Source organism: Chlorocebus sabaeus, chromosome 25 (assembly GCF_047675955.1).
Source record: "Chlorocebus sabaeus isolate Y175 chromosome 25, mChlSab1.0.hap1, whole genome shotgun sequence".
Lineage (NCBI taxonomy): Eukaryota > Metazoa > Chordata > Mammalia > Primates > Cercopithecidae > Chlorocebus > Chlorocebus sabaeus.
This window is the reverse complement of record NC_132928.1, coordinates 13017209-13038941: the sequence shown is the minus strand read 5'-3', so window position 1 is coordinate 13038941 and position 21733 is coordinate 13017209. Positions and strand designations below refer to the sequence as shown.

Sequence of the window (21733 nt, the reverse complement as noted above, 5' to 3'; positions counted from 1 at the left end):
TTTGAATTACTGCCAAATTTTTTCCATCACTGCTAACAAAAAAGTCTCAATTCTAAATTTTAAAAACACTATCAAGTGTTTAAAGCTTAGCCCTACATTACACGCCCAGGCACAATTGTCCATTTAATGGGGCTGCACATACACGTCTGCTGACATCACCCTGTCAATGGTGCAAGCGTGTGTGTTAATACATTTCATACATTAAAGATGTAAATTTTATTCTTCAAGCTGAAAGCCAGGTGATTAATTCTCATAGCATAGTGATCAATTGGTGCAGATGCTCCACCTGTATTAATGTTTGTTTTTGTACACATTAGTAGCGGGAGTACACCAATAACGCAGGTGTCTGACACAGAGCTATGCAACATTCCCTTTAGCCGGCAAACATTGAGATCAGTAGTTAGGTTGCACGTAGCACTGCCAATTTTTTCAATTAGACCCATTATTGATTTGATGAAAAAGCAAATTAAACATACCATGGTGGTATGTAAATTGGTTAGAGAGAGCATAAGGTTCTGGTACAAAGCTTCAAAGGCATGAGCTATATGGCTTTCATCAGCAGTAACTCATAGGGGTTCCTGGCAATTGCTGCTATATATGGGGTTCCTTGAGCTATGTGGGTTGGCTAGCAAAACAATCACCTGGAAAGACCAGGACTATATTTTTAAAAATTCACAGCGGTTTTGCAGAAAGAAAAAGATGTCGGAAATTAAACTTTGGGTGGTTATGGAGAAAAGAAAAGATATGGAAGCAGCATAAAATTGCTTTTGTAAAGTATGGCTCATTTTTATAAGGTTTGGCTCATTTTGCCTGCCCACCTGTACGGCATACAAGGTGAATCAAACAGGGGTACATATGTGACATTTTACAAGTTCATTATGTTGATTCAAACATTTGTGTTGACCTCTCTCTCAAGTGATTGCATGTTCTCATTGTCTGAATTTAAAGCCTCCTGGCTTGGTCTATAACCAGAGTCTAACCCAAATTTTATACTGTAATTCCTTAAAATGTAAAAGAATGTTCTTTCTTCGATGAATGATGTTCTTCAGTTCTGCTAACAAATGAGGCAGAGGTTTTGAAAATGGATTTGTTTAACCTATACTATAGGTTTAACCAAAAGAAAGAAGCTAATAATTAAACCTTCCCATACATTTATCCTTACTGGATTACTCTACATCATGCAAATCCAGCTGAGATGTCATTTTCTTCAAGAAGTCTAACCTGATTCCAAATGTTAGAATTTCCACCATGGTACACCCATAGTACGCTGTGCTACTCCATCAGTGCACGTAGAACACTGCTAAGAATGACTCTTTGCTTGCCTGTCTTCCCCAATAGACTCTAAGCTTTAGGAAAGTGTGCCCCCATTTACCCTACTTACTTTTGTATATCGCCTTGCAGAGTAATGACCATAAAGGTACCAAACACATTTAAAATAATTAAGGAAATCATGCAGTAAAAATTTTGTCAATTTTAAGTGAAAATGTTTATTAAGTAAGATTCCAAAGAATTTGCTTTTCTCACTGCAAATAAGGGACCTAGCAGGCCAAAGGATTGGTACTGCCCAATGTTAAGCTCTAAATTTTAACTGTATAGAATATGACAAATCTGTCAAGACAAACTGGAATCTCTCAATGACTATTTCAAGTGCCACCAAAATAAGTAGCAGGTGCACCAAGGTCATATGAATATGTCCTTCACATGTTATTTAGCAACTTACATAGGAGAAGGCAAATAACTTTTACAGGGAAGAAAGAAAAAGAACAAAAGTGATGTCCATAACTAGGTAAGGCTAAGACCAAAAAGAAAAATCAGAGAGTTGCAAATTTTAAATACCATCAGATCGATGATGGAAAAGAACTTTTTGTATCAGAACTCAAAAGAAAGAGAAATAGATAAGAGAAAAATATTGGAAAGGAGGGAAAAGTATGAATATTGATTGCATTGAGATAATCAAATAGAACCAAGAGAGATTGGGGAGGGTCCTCCATTTGTGATAGGACAATTTCTGCAAGTAAATAAAGAAATAAAGGGACAAGTGTTACAGGTCATCAGCAGATATTGAGTTGCCAGGCGAGCATAATTAGAGAAAAGACATTCATTCAGATCAGATAGTCCATCCAAACAATTACATTCCTTATCCTTTGAATTATAACATCTTATATCTACCAAGATTTCAGTATGTGCCCCAAATTAGCACATTCTTTCTCTTTCCTGGCCATATTGGGGCACTGCATACATGCACATCTTCACAGAGAATGGCTTAGATCAAAAGAATACGTTGCCCACACAGAGAAGCTCTAAAATGTGAAACTTAGAAAAATAAAGTTTTTGTTCACTTTTCCCCCTGAAGAAAAAGCATTCCATCCAAACACATGAGGATGGCATAAATCACCTGAAGAGCTCTCGATTGTTTTTGTTTTTCTTTATTTTTACACTTGTAAGTTCGTTTTTTTTAAAAAAAAGAGAGGAAATATAGAAGATTGGAGCTGGCACTGCCAGCAGTTTCTGATGGGAGAGAGCATATGTTTTCTGTCATGTTGGCATCTGACTGCAACAGCCGTGCGGAAGTCAGTTCAAGTCCTTACATCAAAGTTTGCTTGCCATTGTGGGGACGTTGTTAGAAGTTGAAAAAAAGCAATGTCCATTTGAAGCTTGTCTGTGAACTTTGCATGAACCGCTAGGAATAATGTAGTGTGATGACAAGCCAGTTATACCTTCCACTAAATTTGCTGTCTGGAATGAACTGAAATAGTGTTTGGTTTGTGTAATTACGTCCATCTATCTTTATATTCCAGCGGCATATCGCAAATTGAAAATACTAAAAATTGACTGTTGGTTCTGATATTTAATGATTGCCAAAGACAAGACGATGATTTATTGGTTACTTACCGATGTGACACATTTGCATCTTATTAGACGAAGATTACTATTCCTTAAAATGCGGACGAGGCCTGATCATGTCTGATGGATTGATTTGATTTGCAAATGTAATCAAACTAATAAGAGGGAAAAAATGAGCAATAATGCCTTGTTTTTCAACTGGCAATCACTCCGCTGCCAACAAGGCTGATATCCCTGACTAAGCAGCCTTTACACAGTCTTCCTGTCGCCTCAAATAAACAAAGGGATGTTAAGAGCTTGATAAGAGGATAACAAGCCAAGTATGGACGCAACATGGAGCCCACACCTCTGAACTGTGCTGTTGCCGGAGAGAACAAAAGTCAACGGCACAAGATATAACACAACCTTAACAATCTTGAGAAAAACAATGGCTATAATTAGTTCTATATTCCCGTATGAAGTCATGGTCAATGAAGAACATTTTCTTAAAGTAAAGATACTGCCATCCTCCTTAATGCAGAAAATAGGTCTCTGTTCATAAAGGGACCCCATTTCTGGATTAGTTTAACTATTTAAAATCCAAATGGTTTCAGAACAACCATGTATATAGAGTTTGAGAACAGCATAAAAGCCCTTTCAGGCAGATTCTGGCTCTCAGTTTAGTCCACAGACTATGGCTGATAATCAGAACATGGGAATAGAGAGCCGCAGAACAGTCAATGCTGAAATACTAGGCCAGGAGGCGTGGTTGACATCTGACTTACACCACTCTCAAAACACTTCTTCAAGACTCTTGACTATGTGAGACAGAAGAATTAAAATTATGATCACAAATAGGCTGCAGAACAACAGTCTCAAAATAAAATTTCAAAAAATATTTTGATAATGCATAAACCATGCATCATAGTCATAAAATACTCACAGAGACTGTCTCCCAAGAATAGCAGTGTTAGTAAAGCTTATCATATAGTAGGCTCTTAATATACACTTTGTTTAGTGCATAAATGAATAAGCATGAGCTTGCTACAAAAATATATTGCACATGGTATTTTTGTTGAGGAACTGAATATTACAAAGTGTTTAGGAAAATGTCAAACCGAATTTATAAAGCTTATTTCCATATTCAGATGTCTCAAAAAATATCCTAGTTGATATTTTGTGATAACCTGGCTACCCATTCTCAGGCCATATAAAATGTACTCAACCATACAATATAGTACAGTTAGATTCAAATTAAATAATAAATAATTCTATTCTAACTATAAAAAATTGCCTTGGCAATTTGAGTTAAAGTTTCATGGCAAATACACAGACATGTTAAAACCCTCAGAGTGTAAAGGGTCAGACAACCGATCGGGTTAACTAAAACCCGTGGATTATTCACAAGCTAATTTTAACCAAATGTTATGTACTGATCTGCCAGAAACAGTGTTTGTTCACAGACAGCATCAGTGCTTACATGGTATGTTCAAAGATGCTTCTATTTTGTGCAGAGAGATATAGTAGAGAGGCTGACTGAGATTTATTATTGGGGTGTGCCTTTAAAGCATCTTTAAATTCATGTTATTTTATCCTTCTGCTGTCTTTACTATTTAGCTCTGCATCAAGATCCTTGGCAGTTGTTCCAGCAACCAAATTCTCGACCACTTGGGCTGTTGGCCATGTTCCCCAACCACAAATCTCAGTCAGTCTCTCTATTACATCTCTCTGCACAAAATAGAAGGATTCTGAACCATATCTATAAATCAATAATCCTTCAGAAACAGGTTTGATCTGATATATTCACAGAGTATACCCAGGCTATATCAAATAACATAGGCCTTTTGTTTATACTTTGTGATATATAATGTTTCAAATATACCAAAATAACTTTCCCAAAACATATTCACTGCTATTAATCTATCTTCAATATGACATATTGTCCATATAAATACGTGTGTGTGTGTGTGTGTGTATAAAAATAATGTGATATAGGAAAAAAGATGATAATTATTAAATATCTAATACTATGCATAAGCAGGTATAGTATACTCTTTTCTGAAAAACTGTTAGTGATAATGATAAGTATCAATAGTGCACAACTGAGCATTAATAGAGCTGAGTTTTAGTCTCAACTCTGTCTCTGACTAGCTTGTGACCTCATGCAGATCATTCAACTTTCTTGATCTTAAGTGTGTTTATCCATAAGTGAATGTGCAAGTAAAGTCATTTAACATTTGTTGAACATTTGAAATTATATGTCAAAGACTGGACTGGGCACTTTGCCTATGTTAGCTCATTGGATTATCTCAGATATCCATACAGTAGGTATTACTAACCCCAACTTATATATGGGCAAACTGAGTTCATGGGATGTGGCAACACTAAGATTTGAACGAGGGTCTCTAACTACAAAGACAATACATTGCTGACTTCAATGTGGTGCCTCCCCTTAAAATATAAAGGTCTAGCAAATTATCTCTAAAGGCCATTCCAGCTCTATCATTCCAGAATTGACTTTTTGGGGAAAAGAATCTAGCTTTGATATTATTCCATATATTAGAAAAGGGTGTTAGAAAGCTTCCTCTAGACATGCTTTTAAATAATCATATTTTGAAAGTTTGGGAACATTTATTATAAAGCTCTCTCTTTTAGAATAACAGCAATTCACAGAAACAAAGCTGAGAAATCTGAAGTAATTATTCTATGTTTTTCCCCAAAAGATGAATCTAGAAAACATTGCACTTGAAGCTCTGAGATTGCATTCCTCTTTTAGGTATACAAATCTGTGCTGAGGACACCCTGCCACTGACTGGGCTTTGCCATGACACAGACAAATCACAAGAGTAAGAGCAGCTTGACTTTTTTTCTTTTTTCCTAAAATGCTGACCATGTTAGGAAGAGTTAGTTTCTTCAGGAACTCACAGCTGCTCCTTCTCCCTCTCTCCCTCTGCAGCCCAGGCCACCATGTGCCCTGGCACAAACGTGCTGACTGGTGGAGGAGGCCCAGCACTTCAGGTAATTAATCCTTTCCTAATGTAGGTTAAGCAGGTGTGAAGCCTCCCTCATACAGAGAGGAGGTGGCTGCTCTTTGGAGACACCCCTAGTGTTACGGTATTTAATTGGGCTCAGATGGTTCTCAGAAACTGGGTAGGTGTGTTGCTGACCCGGACATTCAGTTTTCACCTTGCTTAAGCTAAATCCAGTTGACGAAATTGGTCCTTTCCCCTTCTGGGCTTCCTAATATTAACAATTTGTGGTTGCCAGAATAATGCCCATTCTGGCAATGAAAATGTAATTTCCTCATTGGAAGCAAAGTTATGTCATTAATGGAGACTAGCAGAGTTTAAGATTAAGTTGAATTGACTATTGCTCTCTGAATTATCAGGGATTGGGTTTATTCATTATATTTCTCTCCTTTCCAAAATACAATGCACTAGTAGTTTTAAATTCATATGAAAATAATATTTTACTGCACCATAAGAGATCCAAGTGTACATAAAAAGCTAAAACAAAACCCCTACTTCGAGTTTATATACTTTGCATATCATTCCTGACACTTGCTATAGGAAAACAAAAACAAAAACAAAAAAACCTGGCAAAAATTAATATAAAAGTTGTGCACTACTCTAGAAACCAAAAATTTTGAAAGTGTGTTTTTTACTGGAGGAATAAAAGTTTTCTTCTTAAGAGTCACAGTAAAGTAGGTATAAACAAATGGAGGTGGTATGACCATTCAGCATACAACATAGGACTGCTTAGGCAGTTGCCAATGAGTGATTTTGGCAAGTTAAATTGGTTCCTCTAATTGAATTCTTCTAATTGAGGTTATTTATGATGACTGAATTGGGGAGGAAGCAGCATGATTTTAGTGAAATAATATTTCTATAAGAGTCTAGTGCTGTGGACACACTTGGTATGGCGTTAAGATATGTCATTTGAGGCCAAGCGCAGCACCTCAACCTGTAATCCCAGCACTTTGGGAGGCCGAGGTGAGTGGATTGTCTGAAGTCAGGAGTTTGAGACCAGCCTGGCCAATATGGTGAAACCCCTCCTCTACTAAAAACACAAAAATTAGCCGGACTTGGTGGCGGGTGCCTGTAATCCCACAGGCTGAAGCAGGAGAATCCTTTGAACCTAGGAGGCAGAGGTTGCAGTGAGCCAAGATTGTGCCACTGCACTCCAGCCTGGGCAACAAGAGTGACTCTGTCTCACACAAAAAAAGAAAAAGAAAAAGAAAAAAAAATCTCATTTGAGCTGAGTGCAGTGGCTTATGCCTGTAATCTCAGGTACTTAGGAGGCTGAGGATGGAGGATTCTTAGAGCCCAGTAGTTCCAGGTTGCACTGAGCTATGATCACACCACTGCATTCCAGCCTGGGTGACAGAACAAAACTCCATCTCTAAAAAAAAAACTAATTTGTAAAATGCCATTAATATCAATAGTTTGGGTCACTTTTGATATCAGTTAGTACAGCTTTCCTGTTAGATTTGTTGAAAATTAAAGAAAAGAGAATAATAAAAATGTATACTTAAAGGGAGAATAGTGCTTCGACTACATCTATGTGGACCCTTACTGGGATTAATAAGGAAAATTCATCGTTCACAAGAAAGAGAGAAATGAACAGCAAAGGAATTTGCTGTAGCTTTCGCCTTCCTCTTCCCCTTTCACTGCCCTGATAATCCCTCAACAGAGGTGATGCAACAGTCTATTAGATCTCAATATCAAAAATATTCCCTGATATTCCTCACACCTTTAATTCCTCCCCAAGTGTCCATATTGAGTTCAGTTCAACTCCGTTTCTCTTTTCTTCACCCACACCGGCACCATTGCCTTTTACACATCAAAACCACACTTTGTTTCTTGAACCTGGTGGTTACTTATTCACTGAACCTTGGTCTAACAAGGAGGTAGGCTGACTCAGTCACATAAAAGAACACAGCCAAGGCTGATATTCTCGGGGGAAAAAAAGCAGACAGATGAGCAAAGGTACATGGCTTTTCTCTACTGAGGTTTCTGATCCAAAATTATTTCAAATTCTCCTTCTAGTGGAAAAAGCTCTATCCTTTAAAACACATACTCGCTTCACTATAAATCACTAGCACTTTCAATATGACAATTCTATTTTGTGTTTAAAGTGACTTGAATAGTTCTCTTCCAAAGTAATTAGGTTACTTTCCAGTTTACATGAACTAATTTTTATAGGTACAAAGCTGGATTACCCAGCTATTATATGCACAAAATACAGTGTTATCATATCAGAAATTCTAAGTTCAGCTGAGTAATACAGGTTCCCTCTTAAAAAAAAAAAAAGTTTTAACCTGAATAGTCAAAATAACTTTAAGAAATCACTTCTCTGCCTGTTTAAAAAGTGCTTTAAATGACTATATTCTATAGGAAACTGTTTCTCAGATGCCTGATGTCTCCAGCTGCCACACAATTTATATCTCTTTCCTCTGCTCTTTGTTTTTCAGCTATTTTCCCTGAATGTCAAAGTCAATTTAGTGCATTTCACTTTGCTGAATAAATCAGAGGCGAAATCCTTGCTAAAAGTGAAAATTTGATTTGCTAAAAGGAGCTTAGGGCAACTATTAATCAATATATCCAGAGTGTCAAAGCCAAGGCCAGGATAGACACGCATTCATTTGGAGATTGGCTGAGGCAGATAAAGGGGGACGCAGGGGAAAAAGTGCAACCAGCCCACTGAAGGGAAGTGGGATTGGGGTTGGAGAGAGGGTCAAAAAGGAGCAAAGGGGAAACCAAAACATTCTATGCATCGTATTCTGCATTCCTCCCCCAACTTTTCTCTTAGAGGGGGAAAAAGCTTTTTTAATCAAACATTTAAGCATATATGAATTACACTAATTATGCCAGCTTTTATATAACAATTTTCTCACAAGACCCACAAGGTTTTCTCCCTTTAACTTCTCAAGCAGCTTAAGAATAACTAAAAAGTCAGAGGTAACAGCTCTATTAACAAAAAAGAAGAATGCCAGAAAACAAAATATGTTAGGTCTATAGGATATTGATATTTTGATAATCCTCAGGTAAGTTTCAGGAAATTTCAGGCTTCTAAAAGATTACAATACGTAGTGAACTGAATGATTGAGCTCATCCTGTCACTTTATCGTTCAAAAGAGCTTAGCAATTACCATGAACTTGCCTTAAAATGATAACATATTTTAGGACATAGTACATATAGAAATCCTCAGTACTCAGGAATTGCTTTCAAAAGTATTGGGAAATCTTTCTCTGTATAAAATAATTCAAAAGTTTCCATTTTAATCTTTTCAAAATGCAGTTCAACTCAGGTCATCTTCAGTTAAAACTTTCAATAGCACTTCACTGCCTTCAGAATATAATTTGTTTTCCTTAGCATGAAATTGAAGGTTTTTCATGATGGCATCCTTGCAGATCTCCCCCGCCTCAAGTCACATCTTCCCATGCTCCTCCTTCTAAGTCCCCATGTGACTCTGTAGGAGAGGACTATCATAGCCCTCGTCATTCAGTTACAGTTGTCAAATCATCTCTCTGAATCACCCACCACACTGTGAAGATCTTAAAAGCAGAACTTGTGCTGTATTAATGTGTGCATCCTTAGTGCACAGGGTCTGACATAGAGCTCATTAAATGCTTATGCATGGAAGGAAGCAAGGAAAGGGAGACAAGAAAGAGGGAGGAAGAAACTAAGAAGAGACTGTTAAGTGGTAGAGCTAACATTTTGTATATGGTTGAAAGTCTTGCACAACTACTCACTTCTGCTCCAATTTACCTATAACTTTCAGTCAGATTAATTGCCGGGTGATCTGAAGAGAGTCAGAGAGGGGGAGCATCCAATCTTAGCAACCAATCATTTGAGAACTTTGCCAGCTCTTCACATGAGTGGCTAGTGATTGACTTGTTTTAGTAAAATTTGTAATCAGGAATCTTTAGGATACACTCTAGTACAAACACATTGATTTTTATTGATTTAAAGATGGGTTACACATTTCCTTTTAAATTCATTCTCCTTCCCTTTAATCTTTCATTTTTTAATATATAGATAAGATTTCATGATAGGGCAAATATGTTAATTTGCCTTAATTTGTTATGAAACGGAGGTAGGTAATCTGGAACAAATGACAATGAACAAGAGAAAAGCAGACAAGGAATGAAAGAAAGATATAAGGAAGCCACTGTTAAAAAATCCAAAGCAAACCAAACCAAACCAAAACTAAAAAAAAACACATTAAGTATACTATGTGCCTAAATTTCATTATCAACCGTGTGTGTCAAGGTTCCTGACTCTCAGGTTTACTCATCTATAAAATGAGACTAATAAGATTAAAACTTACCTACAGAATTGTTGTGGACATCACATAAAAGTTTATAAGGGTCTTTTTTAAACAATAAATAACTATGGAGATGTTAGTTATTTTTATATTTAAAGTTTAATCCCATGAAAAAAAATAAAGCTGAATAAATTCTGGAACTAATAAAGTTGTAAACCAAGTAGATGATCACAAATATATGCACACACATATATATGTATTTATGCAGACATAGATCCATCATTCAGGGTAGATGTCATGTCATGCACATCTTTTAAATTTCCCATAGTATGAAGTGTAGTGTTAGATATACAGCAGACACTCAAATACTTAAATTGCATTCAGTGATTACTATGAAATAATTATTTCACTTTGATCACAGGTATACAAGAGCATGGTTATGTATGGATGGCAAATATGTTCTGGGGAGTCCTGGGAAAAAGCAAAAGCAATGCTGGACTGGAGATCATATGAGCACAGCATATTTAGTATGATGACAGAATTGTATACTAGGTCAAAAACGATGGCGTGAGTGGTGAGGACAAGCCTCTCTGAGCATTTTTCACAACTTCGGCTTGTCTCTTGAACTAGATCTCTGTCTAGGAAACCTAGCTACTCCTCTGTTGGTCTACGTTTTTGTTTCCAGCAAGGGTAGCTGCAGAAATTACAGTCCCTGAGTAATACTTCAGATTATTTTTTTCAAAACTTATTTCTCAACTTACTGGTTCCTGTTTCTATGCCATAGTTGTGACTTCAGAAACTATTAAGTTGGTAAATTTTCAGTTGTTTTAGGCTTGACCAAAGAGACTGGACTAAATCGTTTAGACCCTAATGGTCCTGCCCATGTAGAATAAAATTATGACAATATCTACACAATGATTCTCTTGGTTAAATAAGCTTTTCTCCCCTCTCTAATAAAATTGATGTTTGTTCTGAATTTTTATAAATTGCTTTTATGAATGCGAACGTTTTAGGTCACTTGGTTTTCATTGCAATGACAATCTATGGCAGTACCTTGAAAATAAAAATGAATAGTGAATTCTGTACATTTAGTTCTGGCTTTATAATTTATAATGCATTTTTTCCTCATTTGATTTCTATTTTAACTGATAATGAGAGCAATTAAGTAACTTACAAAAAAATACTCAACTACAGCTCAAGTTTTCTGATTTTACTTTCAGAATTATTTGACATTTATTAATCACAACTACAGGTATACAGGTATATAACTATCAGGTACATTAAAAATAACCTTTAAATATTTCATAATTGAATACTCTTTCTTTTCTTTTCTTTTTTCTTTTTTCTTTTTTTTTTTTTTTTTTTTTTTTTGAGATGGAGGCTTGCTCTTGTTACCCAGGCTGGAGTGCAGTGGCATGATCTCGGCTCACTGAGACCTCCGCCTCCTGGGTTCAAGTGATTCTCCTGCCTCAGCCTCCTGAGTAGCTGGGATTACAGGCACCCACCACCACGTTCGGCTAATTTTTGTACTTTTAGTAAAGACAGAGTTTAGTCATGTTGGGCAGGCTGGTCTCAAACTCCTGACCTCAGGTGATCCACCTGCCTCAGCCTCCCAAAGTGCTGGGATTACAGGCGTGAGCCACCGTGTCCAGCCCATAATTGAATATTCTCATAATTTAAACAGTATTATTAAGTGCCATGGTTTTGGGTCTTATATTTAACTTTCTTCCACTTAACTAAAAGACTTAACTACTTCACAGTTCTAAAATCATTAGGTTACATACACAAAAGAAAAGTTAATCCTAAAAAAGGAGGCTGCAAGTGTTTTAATTCATTCATAGCAAAGTAGAAATATTTTAAGTCCATGTAAATTGAGTTACGGAATGGAGTAGAGGGTAGAAACTTAGAGCCAATTAAGAGTTTTGTGCTATGCATATTTTTAGTCAACGAATCAATAAATATTTATCAAATGCCAATGATACAGATCCAAAACAGAATATAAGGTGTGACTAACATATGGTATAACTCACCCTTAGTCAACCATGTCCTGTGTCCTGCACATCAAACCTTAATCACACCCATATACACATAGAAACATAGTTTACATTATAAATGGAAACATAACATTAAATTCTTTCTACCACATTTTATTGTGCTTTTGCATGTATCTTAATCACTTAATGGCGCTACCATTTTAAGATGGGTATTTTACCCATCAATACCCAATAATAAGTATTTTAAAAATGAAACCTCCATAATTTTAGTTGGTGGATGATATAATCTTAAAAATTGGACTCTCTAAAATTTATTAGAACGATAAACACATCTTCAAGCAGTATCTTTAGCAATAAATATTTACACATGCCTGGCGATTCTTTTCCAAAGCTTATACCCTAAACATAGAAACAGTTTATCCATGTTCTTTATAGATTCCTTTCATTGCTAGAAAAGTCTAAATGCTTCTGAGAAAACTATAAAAAGCTAAGTCAATGAGCAATTTTTGATATGTCCTCCTAACTGAATGTTTTTATTTAAAAAAATGTTTCAGGGCAAATAGTAAATATTGGTTTCTATGGCTTAGATTTCTGTTTCTTATGTGAATACATATACTTAAAGACTCTTTTATTACATCATCATCTTTATGTAGTTTTTTTTTTTAGAGTTTAATATCTCCTGCCTCCAGTTGATAGGAAGAAAATTATAGGTATTTTTTTCTATTTGATATCATTACAATAGAGATCATTTGAAAAACGTAACTAAGGCCCCCAAACTTGAGCAAAGTCCTCCTTCAATGGGTAATTATTTAATTTGTCATGTTAAAAATAAACAAGCAGACCTGAAGATTTGCCATATTAAACAAAGACAATTTTTTTCTAAAATACATTCATTCATTTAATTGTTAAAATACCATTCTGTTCTTTTAAACTAAGTTGTCTGGCAAGATCCATAAATACATTTAAGCCACTTATATAGGTCAGCTAATATGGGTTATGCTTTTTAAAGCACCATCTGACTAAGCACATTCTGCATTTTGCTAACAAAGTTACAGTACATAATAATATTTTAATCAACCAAAAAGAACAATAATAGATCTGACTGTTGGGCTGATAATCGTCTTATCACACCCTGTGAAACCTAGCTCTAATATTTGACAGAGCCTCCATTACTTGGCAACCCATTCTAAAAAAGGCCAACAATGGAGAGGGAATGAAGTGGAGTGTGCAGTACCTCCGTATCTACATAAAAGAGATTAGAGGCGACAGCATTCCATTTTACAGCTCAATCATATTGTGTTAGCATGCGCTTATCCGAGCGCGGACGAAATTGAAAGAGAAATAAAAAAGAGTCAGGCAGATAGGAACCAGAAAAGCGAGGCATGAGCAATTTCCAAGGATATAAAAGGATGCTAATGGCTGGGCCCTGTCATTCTTAAAAAGGGCTATTAGGGCACCATCATCTGTTCTTGTGCCCTTATGCTCCTCCAACTAAAGTCAAGCATTTTCTAAAGCCCTTGTGATCTTTTTTCTTCTAGAGATAAAGTATGGTCATGTTTCATAACAACACACTTTCCCATTTATATGATTTATTAATGTAAGTCAACTAATTCTATTTACTGATAAAAAAAAACCCATTCCATATGTATTTTCTTCAATATCTTCTTTTGTTGTATTCTTCACTTTCTTAAAAAGAAAGTGCGCAAAAGTACATTCGAAGCAGCACAGAAAAACTACTCATTTTAGATGATAAACTTCATTTTAAAAATACATATGTATGTGTATGGGTGTAATTACACAAACTGAGAACAGCATAAAGACAACAGGGGCTTGAATTTTAGTGTATTAAAAAATGACTTCACTTTAACATAAGCTTTACAAAAACAAAGAGTTTTAAAGTTAAGACCAAGACAATGAAATTTCAGCTCTGATTTGGCTTTAATTCCAGCTATGACCCCAGTTATCAGGATTCGTTCATGTTATTAAGAACATGATTTTACTTTTATCGAGGCAGAAATGTGACTTTAATCTTTACTTTCTCCAGCCTTTACTTCCCTGTCTCTCAGGCCATATAGCTGTAGTGTGGTCCTCTACTGACCAACCTCCTGAACTCAGGGTAAGGCAGCACACTTTGATATCGGAACACCATCTCCTTCTACCTCAAGCACTGTATGGCATAGGTATCGTTAAAATAAATAAATAAATAAATAAATAAATAAATAAATAAATAAATTTCTGCTAACTCTTGTTTTGCTAATCCCTTTCTGAAAAGCCAAGATATTCCTTGCAATCATTTAAAACACCCTCAGGGTATCACGAAAATCAGAGCTGTGAATCACCACTCCACAGTGAACTCTTCTGACATTTGCTATAGAGAGAGAATAACGTCAGTCCCCACCAATTCTAAGCCTCAGCTTAAGACTGAACCCATAATCGTACAGTACTTGTTTCCACCACTGGAAATGGTGTTACTCATAGTTATTTAAAGTTGCTATCTTTACGAAAGTCACTAGAGCCCCTTGACTGTGACAAGTCCCTTTGTAAGTTGCCATTTCTACTTGGATGCACAGTCGGACCTGCATATTTATCACTGACTTTCCTTACTAGAAAATTCAAAAGAAATTGTTGACTTTTATTGGTCTTCATTATGTTTTATCTGTATGATATCAAAATATTGGCTTTACAAATCTTTTATTTCAGGTGGAACTTGAGCAGAACTCTCTGAAATAATGGGTGGTTTGGAACCATAGCGACACAGTTTTCCACGCTGTTGTTAATAACAATATTACCATCATTATCATTTTGAAATAGGTTTTTTAAATGCAATCAACTGGAGACTGAAATATCTTGATTCCACTCCAGCAAGCCACTCTGAAGGTACTGGATATGGCTGTGAATTTGTGCTAGTGTTTTTTACCTCTCTCTGCCTCAGATCTCCCTATCTTTGAATTGAGATACCTGATTCGTGGGTTAGAACAGTGGTTTTCAATTTGGGGAGGAGCGTCAGGCTGGTGCGATTTTACCTCCTGGAGGACATTTGACAGTGTATGAAGACAGTTTTGTTTCTCACAATTCAGGGGTGCTACTGGCATCTAGTGGGTACAAGCCATGGGTGCCACTAAACCTCCTGCAACGAACAGGGCAGCTCCTCATGACAAAGAATTATCTAGTCCCAAATATCAATAGTGCCAAGGCTGAGAAACCCTGGGTGAAAATAATGATATTTAAAATGTGTGTATACATATATCATAATGATATATTAATATAAATGATATATATCAATCATCTAAAAAAGTGTCTATGGACAGACACTTCAACGAATGTTAGTCTTGTTTCTTTTGTCTTTAAACCCTTCAATAATGCTTTCCTTACAAATAAGCTTTCATACACTGTTGAAGCAAATTCTGGCTGTTCCCACTGCCAAAGTCAACAATTGTCTTACATCTTGCAGTAAATCGTTTCTTTTTATTTTTCTAAAAGTCATACAGATGTGATTACAATCCAACAGCAATATCAAATATCCACACGATCAAATTCTTATTCTTCTTTTAGATGTAGTAATCCTTGTGTAGGTGTCTTCTAAAGAATACACAAGTTCATCTATTTAACTAGTTTTGACTTAATTTAGGGGGCTTTATTAGCAAACAGTGTAAGACAAAGTAGCTGGTATAATACAGAGTGATGTTTAAATTAGTTTACAATTTGCTTGGCCTCATCTAGAACTGCAACGAACAAAGCCATTCAGAAATGTCAGCTGTGTTCCTAACCACTGTAACAAATTGTCGCCTGAACGCTGCACACCTAATGACTTCAAATTAGCTTCACTGCGATATCGCCTGACAGTTCGTTACGACTGTTAGCAACATAGCTGGCGTATCATGACCAATAAATTGGTTTCAGTGTGGGCTGGGAAAGGGACTTCCATCAATTTGATTAAAGAAATTACTGTAGCATTCAAAGAATAAAGACAAACTAGTTTAAGGAGACAGAAATAAGTTAACTGTACCAGAAAAAACATTGCTCATCATTTGAAAACTTGTTTACAAACTATTTGAAAATTAAACTCCAAACAAATAAAAAAATAATTCAAGTAGAATACTAAAATTGTCAAAACTTACAAGCATGTATACATTTTTTCATATTACAGGATAGGGCAAGAAAAAAGAAGAGACATATTTTTAAATGCTAACTTTAAATTACCATATAGGAAAAGTTACCATGTCCAATTAATATTTATTTTCACAATTTGTCTGTAAAGTTAAGATAAATGTCTGATTGTAAACCAAAGCAAAGCTTGTGAATATGGCTAGCAATAGAATATAACTAGCCACTATGAACAAAACTAGTGATTCTTAGTTGGGAAAATAGTACATTAGGCTATCACTGACAAAAACATTTTTTAAAGTGAAAAGAAAAAGTAGAAGTATTTGCTAGGAAAAAGGTAGGAATTTTGACAAAGGATAAAGAAATGTTTTAAATTTATATTCTCATTAGCTTACACTGGCAGTAGTACCTGTACATATGAAAAACTAACAAGAACTCAAGGTGGTACCAATATAAAAAATATAAAATCTAAGGGATTCTATTAGGATATGCAAAGCTCTAAATTTTGATTAAAAATAAACGTAAAGGTTTTTTTAAGTCCAAATGAGAAAACTTTGAATATGCCCAATTATATATGCAACCTTTTCTTTTCTTTCTTTTTTTTTTCAGAAAATGTACCTGGAATATGCTTCGCCCATCCAATGATAACCACCAACTCTCGGTCGGCCAAGTCACACAGTGTAGTGAGGGCTTTGATGTCACTGTCGGGGACAGTAGGGTCAGGCATGGCATAGATCTTCTCCGGTTCAGCCACCAACAAATGTGAGACAATCTTGTTATCTGCAGGATCAGACCAGAGCACTACAAGATCACTAGTAGTATCATCCCTCTTTTATAAACCTTAGAGTATTTTGTGTTTTGAAAAACAACCCAAATACCCTACAATAAACTCTAAATATTCCAATTATGGCTCAATAGGTATATATTAAACAGTGTGCAGGAAAACTCATAGCAAGACATATGCCACCGCAGTCATGATAGAATGTAGTCTTTCTTTTTTCTTTTTTTTTTTTTCTTCTTTGCTCTACCTGCTTTTGCTGGAATGAAACGTCTGTCCTGTAGTGAAAATTTTTATAGCAAACAGATAAGACAAGTTAGATGCTTTCTGGGTTTGTGCTTTGGTTCTTAAGTGGGATTTGGTGAAATAGATTAAATGGTATACAACAGCTTAAAATAAAACCCCCAGTAAACCATTGAAATATAGATCATAACACAGGAGGCAAAGAACTACTAATGCCCACAGTCATAATGGGCATGAAAGTCATTAATTGTCTTAATTCCTTTAAAGAAGAGCAAAGGTCAGAGCCCTTCTGCCTTGGTGAATTACTGACTATATAACTCTATCTCTGTGGGATGCATTAAATAGGAATTTCTTTTTTTCTCCCCCTCCCCACACACCCAGCCAATCTTCCAAATACAGCTAATATGTTTCCATAAAAATACTCCTCCTTAAATGTTACAGTCATTTTCTCTTCTGTATGTCAAATTCTTTAATCCTCTATTTTCATCAGTTGTCCTTAGTTCATTCTCTGGTTCAGATTTATCTGTCTGAAATTTGTGATATATGTTTTAAAAATCCTTCAAAAAATAAACACTAGAGACAAATGGAAAGCATCACATCAAATGTGTTTTATTGCTCAGGGGCATGTGAGAGTTTATGGAAGGGGCTGTAAAGTCTTGGTAACAGAATGATTTTTCTTGTTGGCCCTGTTTTCAATTTCTATATGTAGCTTAAGATTTTATACTTTCTCCTAAGTGAGGAGAAACAAACGGGTAAGAATAAACCCACATATTTAAATGTTCTATGTACTATTACTGTAGAAAACCAGGACTTTAAATGAGGTTCTTGTGAACACAGCCAAAGTTCCCAATGTGTTTACCAGACTATTTGCCTCTAAGTTTTTAACTTTTTTAACCCAATATAAAAAGACTTCACGTAACTTAGAATTAAATATAGCATTCTTTTTATCTCCTTTCGTGAAAGACTGAGGTTTGTCCAAGCTATAATTAGCACTTTTTCTAACAAAACATTTACACATTTATGAATATGGCTCACATATTAATTAAGCGTATTTCAAATAGACAACAGATAATATTCAATCATCATCAAATTGAGTAGGCAGATTTGGGAGGAAATATTCCCAAATACTATGTAGACTAGAAAAGAATTAAAAATGAAATAGAGATTAATTTTTTAAATTTTTAATTTGGATGTTTGTTTGTATATGCTACAGAAACAACACCCTGTATTTTTAGTTATGCTTGGAAAAGTTTCAACTTTCATTGCTCTGACAATGCAACAAAACCTGTCAGCAACCACTAGATTCTCAGAATTAGAAGAAAATACAATAGTAAAGAGCATAAAAATATATCCAAAGGTAATCATGACTCTAGTTTTTCTTAGTACAGGGAACATAGCACTCGCTTTATCCAAGTCAATGGACACTTGACATGAGAGGTCAGAGAAATTTGGTTGAAGCTTAGAAATTCCCATCATTCAGAAAATGGAATAGCCGGCAGCACTGTTTCTAGGTAAATCTTATTTAATGTTTCCCTAATTAGAATCAATAGAACCCAATTTTCATTCTCGGGCCTTTGTAGTACACAATCAGTCAGGGTCCAGAAATCTCCCCAGCCACTATCTCAGCAAAGCTCAGGCACAGTCTCTTGACACTTATCTGACAGGATCTGAAAATTAAGTTTTATAAATGTTTGTTACAAAAACACACTAATTGGATGGACTAAGGAAAATTAACACAGAGGCCTTTAGATAATGAGTAATGATTTATTAGGAGTCCTCTTTATCTCAGACAAATGGAGCTCACTGAAATTGCTGTAATCTTCTTAAAGGTACTTGACAAGCCACTTCCCAATTTCTCAGGTTTACGAAGAAAACCATAGATGTTTCTCTATCACTTCAACTTACACATGGGCTGGTGCTCATTTTTCTTTCAGTAGAGGCAATTATCAATGGTTTCAGTCAATGTTTGTATAAAATAAATGAGAAGCGGGCAGTCTGTATATTAGTGAATTCAGGAAAACTAAACCTCTAATGAAATTAAGCATTAGTGTTTATTGCATTTTATTGTATTATCAGAGGGTTTTTTATTATAATGTGCAAAATCTGCTTAATGTAGTCCTCGATTGTATTTGCAGAATGCCAAACAGCTTATGCAGGCTGAGGAGAAGATGCCAGATTGGACAATTGAAGGTATAATCAACATAATGTTTTTTGGAAAGGCAAAAGGAAACTATGCCATATGTTCACTTAAGCTTTAATTTTATGTAAAACTGGTTGTTTTTCCTTTGACATAGCTAAAATGTCCTTTCATTTACAGTTCAGGGTCTGTTTCATTTATTTAACATATTCCCATATGCTCACGCATGTATGATGCACAGCAGTGACCCCTCCTGGAGAATCTGAATTAGAAGTGGACACCTTCGCTTCCCTTGAAGGCAGATCAAAAATTACCCATGTCTTTCCTAGAACTGCTACAGATGCATTTTCTTCTGGTGAGTGTTGGTTGTGTCTTCTTAGACAAATACAGCGAAATTTGAAAACTGTTTCCACCAAAGCACTCCTCCATGCCCAGTAGGATCCCTATTCATAAACATCTGAAAACGCTAGTTCTGTTGCACTACAACTACTAACTGATTTTCAGAAAATGGGATACAGTGATTGCCTCAATCTATATTCCAACTCTTTTTAGTTAATGGCAAAAAGCAGGGGGCTTGCATTTCAGCAATATACCAGTCATCCTTTCAAATTGCAGCTTGGCTCCATAAAACCATGAGCTCTTTAAAAACAATGCATACCGTACATAAGGGCACCTCGGATGGAACTAGCAACCTATGCTTGTTATTAGCAGTGCCCATTCTTGTTTTAATCTATTGCTAGCTAGTGTGTTAACCTTCTATAGCTCCAAATTAATGAGGCCCCTAATGTATTTTCATTGGGAGGTTGAGCAGTCAAACTCATTTAGTTAGTGAAAACTACAAAAATCACTTTCTTGTGAAATCTGAATCTAACAGCTCCAATGAACTAATGATCACAGTATGATCCATTTTATGTACCTCTGCAAATAAAGATAACCAGTAAATGTAAAATTCACACTATATAAGCTATGCATTAATATGCTTATGCTTCCACAAAATGACTAGGTAAAAAAAGGCTGGAGAGAGAAAACCACAGATATCTCTAAAAGAAAAAACAAGATAATAAGTGAGTTCCTGTCGCTCCTCACAGACAATCCTTGGGAATAGAGCCACCGTTCTCCAACAAAGAGAAGTCTCCTTGGAGTCAGTAGGGATGGGCATGCCAAAGCTGATGTACATAGAGCCAACTGGGAGGATTTCGTGTTCTGGGAAGCCAGACACATCTGCTGTACTTACATGGCTTTTTGGCTGGCTGAACCAGCTGAGGGTTCAGGTATGGGCTGTTCTCCGCATCTATTCTGCGCTTGTACTTCTGCCGACCTCCACGTACTCTGTCAAGACGCACCCCTGTGAGCAAAGACAGGCAGCAGCTTACTATTAAGGTAGCTATGTTTGAGACCAATCAAATACATAGACAGTAGCCCCCAAGGGCACATAGGTGACAAACAGTAGAATGCTGAATGAACCAGGAGTACTCAAATAATGTAAATAAGTGGTGGCTAAATCAAAATTGCCAGAGGTTGAAAACCAAATCTACAAGTAGATGACAGATCCAAAAGACATTTATGCAAAGCCACCAAGGTCACTATTTGCACATCAAAGAAAAGGCAGATTTCCATGTAGATTAATACAAAGAAGCCGCTATTTGGTGCTAGTACAGTTTCTTATATTAAAGACACTGGCATTTAGTATCCTCTTCATCAGTCAGCCCTGAAAGCTCAATGTGTAGGACTGAGTAGACCAAGAGCTATCTAACTTTCCTCCAGTCTGCCAGAGGCCTCAGTGTGGACCTGTGGAATTGAGCTGAATAAAGAGCACCTATGTGCTGGGGAGGAGGGAGGCTGGAATTATACTACACAAGATTCAGTCCTGAGAGACACAAGAATTGTTCCATATCAAAATGTCAATATGTCACTGAAAGGGAGTGTTATTTACATTTTGGCACAAATTTGTATTTCCTCTCATACGTGAGAAAACTGAGAGCAGGTTTGGGCTGAACACAGGATAGAAAGAGGAGCTTCCCGGCCAGGTGCGGTGGCTCATGCCTGTAATACCAGCACTTTGGGAGGCTGAGGCGGGTGGATTACCTGAGGTCGCGAGTTCAAGACCAGCCTGACCAACATGGAGAAACCCCATCTGAACTAAAAATACAAAATTAGCCGAGTGTGGTGGTGCATGCCTGTAATCTCAGCTACTCAGGAGTCTGAGGCAGGATAGTCGCTTGAACCTGGGAGGCGGAGGTTGCAGTGAGCTAAGATTGCGCCACTGCACTCCAGCCTGGGTGACAGTGAAACTCTACGAAAGTAAGAAAGGAAGAAAGGAAGAAAGAGAAAGGAAGGGAAGGGAAGGGAAGGGAAGGGAAGGGAAGGGAAGGGAAGGGAAGGGA

The 21733-nt window shown here is 36.3% G+C and overlaps 1 protein-coding gene across 6 annotated transcripts in view; it reads right to left on the bottom strand.

The window, feature by feature from the left end:
* The window catches only part of ESRRG (estrogen related receptor gamma), a 595005-nt gene that overhangs the window by 44501 nt on the left and 528771 nt on the right, over nucleotides 1–21733 (bottom strand). For all 6 annotated transcript variants that reach the window (XM_007988442.3, XM_073011508.1, XM_037986155.2 and 3 more), the window contains 2 exons: nucleotides 20584–20694; nucleotides 16810–16971 (listed from right to left, as the gene is read on the bottom strand). In XM_007988442.3, coding sequence (XP_007986633.1) covers nucleotides 16810–16971; nucleotides 20584–20694 — 273 coding nt within the window. The remainder of the gene's footprint in view (nucleotides 1–16809; nucleotides 16972–20583; nucleotides 20695–21733) is intronic.